This window comes from Trichogramma pretiosum, unplaced genomic scaffold, assembly GCF_000599845.2.
Source record: "Trichogramma pretiosum strain Unisexual culture from Peru unplaced genomic scaffold, Tpre_2.0 scaffold197, whole genome shotgun sequence".
Classification (NCBI taxonomy): domain Eukaryota; kingdom Metazoa; phylum Arthropoda; class Insecta; order Hymenoptera; family Trichogrammatidae; genus Trichogramma; species Trichogramma pretiosum.
Window position 1 is genome coordinate 36,201 of NW_019640867.1, and position 12,984 is coordinate 49,184.

Here is a 12,984-nt window from a genome sequence, read left to right on the forward strand (position 1 = left end):
AAATGAATCGATGCGTTTATCTATATAAGCTTTAACGTGCTCCTCATACCACTCGCTCAAATTTGTCGTCTCAAAAATAATCATCGCGTTGGTATGAAGCCACTTTGTAATAAGTTTCTCATCGTCTATGCGAGGCGACTGAAACTCTATCTCTAAAATGCAATAACATTTTATTGGCTGTATAGCCACCCTTTCTTCTACTTTTTGTTTAAAAATAGGAAAACAATCACTTACGAAAACGGTTGTATCTACATGGGTGTTATTTGCAATCTCACCCATTCTTATAGCCGCTCTGAACATTCGTTCAGTATCTCTCCATACGAGATTATTATTGGCGTTATGTTCACCGATACCTTCGTTGTCGTTGTGCTCTTCCTCCTCGTCCTCTTCCTCCTCCTCCTGCTCGCCATTGTTGATGATTCTACCTCCAACTTGTTCATGTAGGGGCTCATCCAAAGCCGCATATTGCAAAATATTCAATCTTCGCTGAAGTTTTGTTTGTAGCGCTTGAACGTCCATGCGCAATGATATACGCCGAATTAAATTCCTCCTACCTGTGAAGAATTGCGCTATGCCGATGATGCTTGAATTGCATCGTTCTTGCAATTGCTCCACCTCTTCTCTGTCGAGATTGCCAATGTTGCGAATTGCTTTCAAATTCGCAATGATCTGAATTATTTCATCGGCACTCGCCATATTTTACACTCACTCACTTTTTTTTTTTTTTTTAACGTATACTTTGTTTTTAACCCTTTGACACTTGTAATGTGAAAAAATCGAGAGTAAGTTACAAGAGCACAAGTACGAGAGTAAGTAGCAGAGAAGAAAGTCAAAAATAGACTGAATGATCTTGATTGAATTTTTCTCTACACTTGTAAAAACCGCTTGTCTATCATGCTATGTAGATGGGCTGTGTCTAAGATGTCGCATAGAAATTAGATTTAATTACTATCAGACATCAATGATTGGATCAGTGCAATGCTTAGATCTAATAGCACTTGGGATGGAGATGGTGATAGGCGGGCTTGTGTGCTAGTCTTTGAGAAAGATAGACAGAGAGAGAGAGATAATGTTTAAAATTACTTTCACCCGTTTGAGGAGAAGGAAAAGGCCAAAAAGAAACCGAATGATCTTAATTAAATTAGTATCAGACACCAATGATTGGCTCATTAAAATCAGTGCAATGCTTAGATCTCATGACACTTGGGATGGAGATGGTGGTAGGCGGACTTGTTTGCTAGTCTTTGAGAAAGATAGACAGAGAGAGAGATAATGTTTAAAATTATTTTCACTCGTTTGAGGAGAAGGAAAAAATCTCGCGAGAAAAAAACTTTTTGAGGCCCTTATTTAGCTACGAGAGTCTATTCGATACAGATCGAAATAATTTCAAATAATGGCTGATTCTTCGGTGATTATTGAGTTTAGTGATAGTGAGTTGGATAAAGCGATACAAGAAATAGCGCCAAATGGTATATCTCCTATGAGTGAGAGCAAATTTCCTGGAGACATATTTGCAGGAATTGATAGTTGGTTGTGTACCCCGAGTCAGCCATCGCCTATGCGTGCAGTGAGTGTTGATAATGAGAGCGTGATAAGCGACGCGTCGACAATTTTTGCTGCAAGTAGTCAAGTTAGTGACACCGTGCCTTCGTACGAAGATTTTTGTGCGAATTTTTTTATGCATCAGCGTACTAGTTCTCCTTCTTTTGGACCGGAAAATCAGCTCGGAGAGTATGATTTTGACTCGTCCATAGAAATAATTGAGGATTTTGCTATACCTCCTCGCAGAGAACATCAGAGTACATCACCCTCCGTAGAAACAATGGATCACGAGATGATTGAGCAGCTCGAGCCGATGGAGGATTCGTGGGCGATAAATGAAAATAATCATATCGCTCATCTTGATAAAGACTGGTATGTTTTTTTTTTTTTTTTTTTTTTTTTTCATTTCAAAAGTTTTAAGATTATTTAAAGTGTAAACTTTTTTCATTACAGCTCACTATGTTCGGACATGGATATTGGAAGCGAAGATACGTGGTCAGTGGAGGAGGAGAGCGATAGTGATTGCACTTTTGTCACAGACTCTGAAGAAAATGTTGCATCGGAGTCTGAAGAGGTTGTCTCTCAAAAATCATGGGAGATAAATACAGAATGGAAAAAGTATTTTGTGTAAAAAAAATTATAATACATAGACAGATACAATTAATAAAATTATATTAATAGCACAAAAAAAAATGTTGTCATTATCTTCTCATAATTAGATGCCATGCCTCATGATGTGGCTACAGGGTAGATGAACATACGACGATTGCTCTGTGGGACATCTCCCGTGACATATAGCCGCACTTTCACGCATGCTACGCGTATACTTATTATGCCTACTACTATACCAACGGGTTCGAGCTCACAGCGCGCGCGAGCGCGCGCGCATACATACACGCACACACATAGCATGAGTGCTACGCACTCACGCTCATTTCATACACATAGGTGAGTGCACGCGCCGCCATACCGGCGCGTTCGAGCTAACACGGCGCCCGCGAGCGCGCGCACAATGCCTTCGCGCTATGCGCTCACGCATACATACACGCACACACACGTATGCTATATGCAGCCGCGTTATGGGATAAACAATAAGTATGTGCAATCATACAACAATCCAGCATTAATTTTATATACCCTCTCAGGGATCGAGGGTATAATGAAAATTAACACTTGATTGTTGTTAGTTTTCATATGCCCTCCCTTCGGGGGGGGGGGGCATCAGGAGCGGAGATGTCACTAGGGGAGGGAGGCCTACACGACTCGGAGGGGCGAGGGAGGGGAGCTGTTTTCATACTGCCACAGACATACTACTCAAATGTTTTGCTACCGATTCGGATTGGAAATAAAATAAAACTAAGTTTTGACGTCGTTTACGCGCTTTGGTCACCACTCAGATATTTATTTAAAACCTTCTTGGAAATTCCGGGTGTTTTTAACTCCATTTTAGAGTATAGAAAAAAATTATTGAGCGATAAAAAGGCTATAATATTAAGAAATATTATTCAAGCAGATCTATTTCAACAAAAATACAATTCACTCTTAGATCAAGATATCTTCCCATATTTAATCTATTTCGATGAATGCGAATGTGGAAATCCTCTAGGAAGCTGTGCAGGCAATATAAGTTTTCAACTATTTACGCCCAAATAGCATGTCTTCCCCCCGATATAGCTTCTCGCGTGAGTACAATTTTTCTAAGCATGCTGATGCATTCCAGCGATCAAAAGTTATTGAAAAACTCCCTAACTTTCAATAAACTCATTGAAGAAGCCAATTATATAAGAAAACATGGGATAGAAATCAATGTAGGTTCTAAAACGTATAGAATTAAATTTCAATTAATTCTAATTATTGGTGATAATTTGGGGCTAAATGAAATTTTTGGTTTCACGCAATCTTTCACGACCGACTTTTATTGCAGAATTTGCAAAATGACTCATCAGGAGTGTTGCCAGGCCACGATAGAGGATGTTTCTAAAATTAGAAATCGGATTGTATATGATATAAACGCTAAAGTTCCCGATGTTCATACATCTCGTTTGCGCGAATCGTGTGTTTTCAATAGAATAATTGATTTTCATATAGCTGACAGTTCTAGTACACACACCTTGCACGACTTTTTGGAGGGTGTTTGTTCATATGATATCCATGAAATCCTCAAATGCTTAATTTTTAAAAAAAAAATCTTTACATTAGAAAGGCTCAACAGCCGCATTCAAAAATTCGAATATAGATATACTGGATGTAATAAACCACTTGTAATAAAAGAACATCATTGAAAGCAACGATCGAATCTAAAAATGTCTGGATCAGAAGTATCATGTTTAACTAGGTATTTGCCAGTTATGATGGGAGATTTAGTAGAAGAAGACGACGAACACTGGAATTTATTAATTCTACTTCGCAAAATTTATGCTATTTTAACATGCCACTTCGTCAGAAGAGACATAATAGATTATTTAAAACAGTTAATAAGCGAGCATCATGAACTGTACATAGAATTATTTGGTGATCTTAAACCTAAGTACCATTTTCTCTTGCATTACCCTCGCCTTTTGATATTATTAGGCCCTTGTGTTAATTTTTCGACAATGCGGTTTGAGTCCCGTCATCGACAGATCAAATCAGTTGGTTTGAACACACAGTAGGTTCACTCGCCCCTGTGAGACAATTGCACTGCACACGCATTAATTTGTCGATAATAATTGACATGCGACAAACTTCAAGTAGATAGCACGATTCTGTGAGCACTGGTAGTTGATCAGTCTGTTTGGCTTCTTCATACACCTGAACCTTGGCCCAGTGCGCAGGTAGGCAAGAGATGGCGCGGCTCCGTGCGCAGAAAGCGAGAGAGCGGCACCGTTTTGCGCTGCTTGGCCGGGACGGACGATGATGAGATGAAAAAGATGGCCAATTTTACTAACCTCCAATGGAGACTTCCGAGTAAACTTTTCCGTTTTTCTCAAAGTGCAAGGGTGGACAAGCCTCAAGCTTGCGGCCACGACCTTGCGATGAAAAGCGAGCAAGAAAAATCTGGAAGAAGAAGCGCCCGTGGGCGAAAAACAGCAGAAAAGGCACTAAAATCTGGAGCTCACAAAGCGAGAGAGAGAGAGAGAGAGAGAGAGAGAGAGAGAGAAAGAGAGCACCGCTGGACCCCCACACAGCATTTGCGGTGGCTTGACGTTATCCACGTGACAGTGATCAAGCAATCAGCACGCACTGCGAAAACTTTGTCTCACTATAATTGATAAATCAGCGCGCGTATGCAATGACCCTGAACAAGTGGGAAATTTCGGTGGCTTGAATTGCAGAGCGAGCGCTTTGAGAGCACTTGATCTTGACCTATTTAAACAGCGAACAGATGCGAAATTGGTCATTGATAAATGAAAATAACACTACTCACCCATCAAAGTATTTAGTGTTTACAATTATACCACTAACTTGCAGTTAGTGGTTAAGAAATATACCTTTCCTAAAGCAATCTACCACTGCCGCACTACGTGCGGTTGAGTGAGTAAGCTTTTGCGTAAAGTCTGTCTTGTGATTGATAACTCTCCGAGAACGTACTTTCGTACTTGAATTCTCGATTATAAAGTTGTCTGCTAGCAACTGCTGCTGATTATACTTTTAGTAATACAAGTATGATCTATCCTTTCCAAATCCTAGCCGCGAATTTATAGTGTTTTTTGAACACCCGTTGGTACGCGAATTCTTCACTTATTTCGAGATCCAGGGTGAAGGAAGAGCCCAGGGGCCAATATCTAGCCAAGCAGTTCGTGTTTCCATCGAGGCAGTGTCCAGTGTCATCCCCAGGTTGGCCCAGTAGCAAGCACCGCTGATACTACGTATCTTTGGGCAAACGAATATTGTATTTCGGTTAAGAGACGCGTTTTCCTTGGCCGTAGTACAGACGATAATTGTAAGTCTGTCACCGTTACTCTGCGCGTACATTTAATATTTCCATGTTGCTAACAATATTGCCTTATTACGATAAATTATAATACGATCGAGCATTTAATAATACGGAAATATAGCATATTTTATTCTCGATAATAAATAAATAAAAGATATTTTACAGTTAAACATTACAAGTCCAGAACCGAATCTGCATTCCTACGCACCTTTCACGTTCTCACTTTTCAGGAACGTTAGATGAACTGCAAGAGGCCCGTCGAGGCTCAGACGCAACGTTCGACCAGGTTTTATTGAGCTGCATTACTTCCCTCCGCTGGTAAGTTAACTACAGCCCCCTGACGCACGCACGACGACCCCTACGACGCAATACTCGCTGCACTAACTTTCATTCTTTACTTGCACTCGCTTAAAGAGCCAACTACGTTGCAATATATTGCAGCAGTGCAGAAGCGAATTTCGCTTGCGAATGCGTACGTGACGCGTGCGAGTCGGGAGAGTGAAGAGAGAGAGATTGATTGATTGATTGATTGTTAGTTTATTATAGTTCATCTCATAGAGATAGTGAACTGAAACGAAAGATTATTACAGAGGTTTTACATGGGTAGGTATTACATAGGTAGTTACAATAGCAGAAAAAAGGTAAAAACAAGACAAAAACAGAGCATTATAAGAAAGATCAAATAGCGGAGATCAAAATCGATATGAGATTCCGCGATTGAAAATTAAACTTAAATCTAAAATCTAAAATCTAAAATCTAAAATCGCATGACAACGAACATTTATTTCATAATTTGGATTATTAGCGGCAGCTCGCGAGGTAGGCGCGCAATCGGCGGCGAAATTGTGGTACCGAGTCGGCATTGCGAACCGCCAGCGGTAGCTCGTTCCACACTCTCGGGCCCATGATGCAAAAGGAGCACCGCCGCATTTCTGAACTCGAATCAGGCACCGTCAGTTGAGGCGGGGAACTTCTCCTGGTCTGCGGCGCCATCCCCGTGTCTCGGCGCTGAAACACCTCGCTGATGTAATGGGGTCGTCGCAGCGATACTGCCCGGTACACCTGTAGGCCCACGAAATATCTTCTCCTTTCCTCGAGACTGGCACAGCCCATCCTTTCGAGGAAAGGTGCCAATCGCTCGTCACGGTGGAGGCCAAAAACAAATCGTATGGCCACGTGCCAAACACTCTGCAGCATAGTAGCGAGGTACTCTGGTAGCTCAAGGTACACCAGGCCACAGTAGTCCAACAGTGGCAGAACCAAGGTCATCGCAAGTTCCGCCCGTATATGGCAACTAAGCATCCCTGCTCTATATCGCAGACGATGCAGAACCCCATGAGCCCACGAATACACGCCACGAACGTGACCGTGACACGCCAAGTACTCGCTGAGCTGTCGGGCAATCAGTCGATCGAAAACGCGCGACAAATGCGGCAAATTCGCGACAGGCCGGGTGTCAGCCGGTGTCTCGGGCCTGAACTTCTTGCTCAGCGGCACAATTTGAGTCTCCTTTCACATGTCAGGGTAGGTCCTTTCCTCGATGGAAGCGTTGAAGATCTCAGCGAGCGCCGGAGCGACGATAGTAAAAACATCTCGGAGATATCACAGTGACAAGCCATCCCCGCTCCGCCCACGGGCTCTCGATGAACACTCGTGCAACGCGCCAAGTACATCGACTGCCTCGACCCGAGACAGTCCAAAGCCGACGACCGAGGGCACAGGGGCGGCGAGAAGGACCTCTTCAAGCTCCTCGCGCGCGCATGGCGCTCCCGAGTTTGTCACCGATGCGTAGTGCGAAACGAGCTCGTCGGCACCGAAAAATTGCAGAGGAGAGGGCAGAGTCGGCCGGGCCAAACCAAGCCGGCGGAGAACCGACCAACGACTCGCCGCATCCCCCGCCGAGGCCAGCTGTCGGCATTAGTAGGCGTCGCGGGCCTCTCTCATCCTTATCTTGAGCTCCTTGCGAATCCGGCGATACTCCAGCCGGAGCTCAACGTTCCCGCTGCGCCGCGCCGTCCGGCATAGCCCATCGCGCTCACGAAGTCGACGCCGAAGCTCACCCGAACACCAAGGCCTAGAAAGTCCACGGGCCGCTCGCACCGACATCGGGGCATGCCTGTCCAAGACCGTCGTCGTCGCCGAGTAAAAGCTCCGCAGCAGAGTGGTCACGTCCCTCCTGCCGGCCGGGACCGCGTCGTCCAGTGCTCGGCCGACATCGGCCCGAAGCATTGCGGCATCGCATCCTCGAAAGTCGCGCGACGCAGTAACCATCTCCCGAGCCGCAGCTGTACCAAAAGCGTAGTCCGTCGCGATGTAGTCGTGTCCCTGAATGAACGGCTCGTTCGATTTCTGGTGCGAAAGGACTCGCTCCGGCAGACTGACACATATAACATCGATCCAGGTGTGCGATTCTCTCAAGGTTCGCTGGCCCGTGACGGGGTCCGCGCGAAGCCGTGCCTGATGATGCGTCGGTCCGAAAGGCACCGGGTGATATGAGTTCTCCTCGAGTAACCTCTCCAAGTCGCGGCCCTCCTCGTTGACGTCCGTGGCAGACAAATCCGAGTTTAAGTCACCCATGATGATAACGTCACAGTAACTCTCTGACACGGCAGATAAAACCTCAAAAAAGTCCGCGAGGCAGCGGCCCTTGGGGCGGCGGTAAGCTGAGGCTACAAGAGCACGATCTCCATTCATGCCGTGGAGCTCGACGATAATGTACTCCGTTTCGTTCATGTTTTTTATTGCAGATTTTCGGATTTCCCTCCATTTGATGGTATCGCGTATATAGAGTCCGACTCCGCCACCGTGCATATACTCATCTGATTTACTTGGCTTGTTTCGATTGTTTATATTTCTTTCGTCGTTTGATCTCTTCAAGCCACGGTCGGCGCGAGCGAAATTATAGCCCGGAATCTTGTAGGAGGCGTCGGGAATGTCTTGTGTGCACCAAGTCTCGGAGACAGACAATACATCGATATTATGTTCTTTCGTGAATTTGGCCAAAAAGGTGATGCGCTCTTTGATCGAAAAGGCATTTATTTGCACTAATTTAATTTTTTGACGTGGACAATTTTGTAGAGAGTTACGCGGGTTTATATAAAAAGTTTCATTTGAGTTCGGTTCAAGCTGCTGGTAATTCCGTTCGTTGTCGTGCGCGGGCCCTCAGGCGATCTGCTTGAGATCGGCTTCGGTGGTAATATGGATGACGGGCGAGCGCTCGTCCTTCCGAACGCGCAGCGCACCCTCTCTGACTTAGACGAAGCGGTAACCTTTCTCCATCGCTAGAGCGCTGGGTTTTTTCTTCAAAGCGAAGACCGCCGGATTCACGAGTTCGTATGCTCGAATCGGTGCGCCGTCGGCGCCTCCAAAAATCTTCGAGTAAGGAGCTGCACCTTTCTCCCGCACCACCTCGAGGACTCGGTCTCGTACGGCGGCACTCTTGAATTTCACGATGACTGAGTCCTTCTTGCCGGCCGTAGTAGAGCTATCAGTGCGCGGCGCGCTCGTCCTAGACGAGTCCTGCGGGACTTTTCGCGCGGTAATGATGTCGCTGCAGAAGCCACTCAACGCGTAGTGGCTCAGGATCTTCTCAGACACCTCCACTGCTGTCGATTCGTTCGACGAATCTATGTTAAGGGGACCGACCTGTGTTAAAAGTTTAAATTCAGCTTTAGCTAAAAATAGCTATATGAATCGAAATAGTGGAAATTTTTTTTTGTGATAGTAAAATATGTTCATTCTACACCAGATTGACCAAAAACAACTTCTACCCAAGCTCTGAAATACCAATTACATCACTTTTTTCATAAGACGAAATATTGTGTTTTAAATTACTTGCCGCACGATCTTGAAAAGAGTTTTTCATCAATATTGATCTATGGGGTCTCAAAATCTTCAGAAAAGTACTCTCGTCCACCTAAGCGGAGCAGAATTTTGAAAAATTGCGTACAACTTTATATACACGTCAAAATGTGCCAATTTTTGAGAAAATTAGTATTTTATCAACACGAGAAGCCATAGTAAAGCTCTTGAAAGAAAAACCAACTTTTTTTTTCAAATTCTGCTCCGCTTAAGTGGATGAGGGTACTTTTCTGAAGATTTTGAGACCCCATAGATCAATATTGATGAAAAGCTCACGTCAGAATCGCGTGGCAAGTGAATCCTATTATAATATTTAGTATTATGAAAAAATAAGCGTAATTGGCATTTCAGAGCTTGGATAGAAGTTTTTTTTGGTCAATCAGGTGTCTAATAAACATATTTTACGATCACAAAAAAAAATTTCCACTATTTCGATTTATATAGCTATTTTTTGAATTTAAGCTTTTAACACAGGTTGGTCCCCTCAATGAATTTCACCTCGGTCCAGGGTTGGGGGTGTCGCTGGATCTGGGTCAGGCCGTTGACTGTCGAGGTGAGGTCCTCCACCCGCCCTCGGAGCGCGGCATTTTCCTCCTTCAGAGCCTTTACCGTGCGATTTACCCGTTCGCGGTCCCTATCGTACTCCTTGTCACGCTTGCGCATGTAGCAAAACAAGTAGTCGATATTCTGCGTGACGTCGCTGATTCCGCGCAGAGCCTCACACTCGGCGTCCTCAGCATCTTCAACATCGGACGGGGTGTTGCCCTCGCTGTCCACCTCCTCTGCAGCGCTGGCCGAGGCGAGCGCGTCAGGATCACTAAGGCCTCGTCTACCATCCTGTTCGGCCGACCGCTTCGCGGCCCGGCTGGTACTAGCCTTATCCGATTTCGGCAGCGAGATAAATGAGGAGGCGCAGCAAGTATCGGGGTTCTGAGCAATGAACTTGACGACGCACGTCGGGTGGCAGTGCCCACCACAGTGGCAAGTGAAGGCTTCTTCAATTTTTGCCTACAATTGACGCACGAGACCATCTTAGCCGTCTGTTTTGGTAAATTATGTGGTGAAGACCTGTGGAACTTCTCGAAGTGAACCTTGTTTACAAACAAGAGCGGCTAACAAGTATGAGCAATCTGTAAATAACCGTTGTGAATTTAAATTGTCTGACCGGTCCGAATAGCCCGGGAAATCCAGTCCTCGACCCAGCTTGTAGTGCAGGAACACCACGAGTACGATAAGCGTGGTGGGAGCTCATTCGGGATCACAAGCCCTACAAGGAGCGCAAGAGAAAAGCGAGAAAATTACTAGGTTTTCCTGGATTGAACTAACAAACTCGCAAGAGCCAGCAACACACGTCTCCTCTGCTCAGAGTCTGAAACTGTTCTCGTAGAGAGAGAGAGAGCAGCAAGGAGCGAGCTTCCCCTACTCACCAACCGCGTCTGACGAGTGCGCATCAAAAGTCTTACTCGCCGTGTCCCACTCCACGAGGAAGTCAATAGAGAGAGAGAGAGAGAGAGAGAGGAGAGCGGTGAGAGCTACTCCGCTTGTGACCGCAAGACGCGCCTATAAAAAGCAAGTCACAAGGCCCACTGACCCATTATTCTATTATTATTCAAAGTCAAAATTCATTCAAATTCTATTCAATTGTTACACTACGTTCATTATTGAATACAATTATTACGACTTTTAGTCAAATTTCGGTTACACAATCGAGGAGCGCGTGTCGCGCTCCGAATGGCAAGTATGGCAGACGAGAGCAGCGTCACTCCACGCTCCTCATATACGCGAGAATTGCGATTACGGGACCCGCGAAAACAACCTAACGTTATTATTTGAAATCTATAAAACATACGGTAATTCTGATTCGGTAAATCGATTCCTCGTAAAAAGTGACCAAAAAAAGTGCATTCATAGTCTCCAAAAAACGCAGTATTAACTAAATACGAATGATAAAAGAAAAAATCCCCGACGAAAAAACGGTCTCACGCAAAACGCGGTCTCACGCGGTCTCACATAGTCTTCCGGCCAACTTCATATCATCGATTTAATCGATTAATAAGGCTAAATGTATCTATGTATAGATGGTGCGCATAGATTTGATATGTATGAGTTTTAAACGATACATGTAGATTTTTCTCTCGACATCAAGATTCTCGCAATTATCCTGGGTAACCCGGTCGGGGCACCAGGTCGAACTCAAACTCGAAAATGACTTTCTCCACGCAATTACAGGTTTTACGCGAGAATATTACCAAGTTGATATTCGTCCGGAATCGACGACGACTTTCTCTAAGAAGCTGCGATTTTGCCGCGGAAATATAATTCCGGGTAACCCGCTCGGCGCACTAGGTCAAAATCCGAGCTCGGCAATGACTTTATCCGCGAAGTGGCGATGTTACCGCGAGACTATTATTCCGGGCGGCTCGCTCGACGCACAAGATCGGAATACGGACTCGACGATGACTTTCTTCGGAACGTGGTGATGTTTTCGCTCAAATATCGTTCTGGGTAGCCTGCTCACGCACTAGGTCAAAATTCGAACTTGGCGATGACTTTGACCGGAAAGTTGCGATATTACTGTACATAAATCACCCCGGGCGTCAAGAAAATTAAAAAATTAAATCAAAATAAAGTGTTTTATTCAATAGTCAACCAAAATATTGTCTGAGTTCCGAAGAAAAATTATTTGAATTTAAAAATGAGTTGCAAAGCGTTGAAGCTTCTGCTCGAAACAAACGTAAAAAAATTAGTGAATATCAAAAAAATTGGAAACACATAATTAATCTAATAACTGTATAAAACTAAAGACATTATTAAAATACAGGATCAAAAGTTCAAAGTAGTTGGAGGAATATTTCATCATGGCAAAGATTTTTGAAAAGGCTATTATACTAGTACGTTAAGAATAAAAACGAATTGGTGGCATGTAAAAGAGGAAATTATTCAAAAAAAATCTTGGCCTAGATCATCCAACAATGTATGTCTTCTGTTTTTGGAACGAAAATAATAATGAACGTAATAAAAACTCAGTGAATGAAATGAGATGGATCCTACTCCGTTTATTTCATGTGATAGATAAAAATTTTTTTTGGTATTGCAATTAAAAATAATCAATCTCATAATTAAATCAATCTTCTGATTTAAACTTTTGAATGATAATCTTTTACTTATAGCAAACAAAAAATAGTTAGTGGTAATAATTCTTTTTTTTTTTCAAAGCGATTACCTAACGAAACGATTAAAAACTTACCTATGTTTAGCTATGAACCTATGATTTTTTTACCCATGACCGAAAATTTTTTACAAGTATACACAAACAAACCAAAATACTATAAAAAATTAGAATCAACTGAGATTTTAAATAATCCTTAAGTGGTAATTCTTTTTTTCAAAAAGATTATTAGAAGCAAGTATGTCAGTTTGGATCCTACAGTAAGAATTAAATAAACTTACCTATGTTTACCTATGAACCTATGATTACCTATGATGTTAATGAAATCAGAAACTTTTTGACAAGTACACAAGCAAACCAAGATATTATATAAAATTAGAAACAACTGAGATGAAGAAAAAATTTAACACGTGAAGTATAGGAAAAGGGTTCACGGAAACAGCTGTATCTCAGGGCAAAATCTAAATTTTGTAATTTCGAAAAAAGCAATGGAAAG

At 43.4% G+C, this 12,984-nt stretch overlaps 1 protein-coding gene across 1 annotated transcript; it reads right to left on the reverse strand.

Annotated features, from left to right (window-relative positions):
• Positions 1 to 6,259: 6,259 nt before the first annotated feature.
• Positions 6,260 to 6,727, reverse strand: LOC106651075. The gene has a single exon (XM_014369420.1). The coding sequence runs from the start codon at positions 6,725 to 6,727 to the stop codon at positions 6,260 to 6,262; it is 468 nt and encodes a 155-aa protein (XP_014224906.1).
• Positions 6,728 to 12,984: the final 6,257 nt, after the last annotated feature.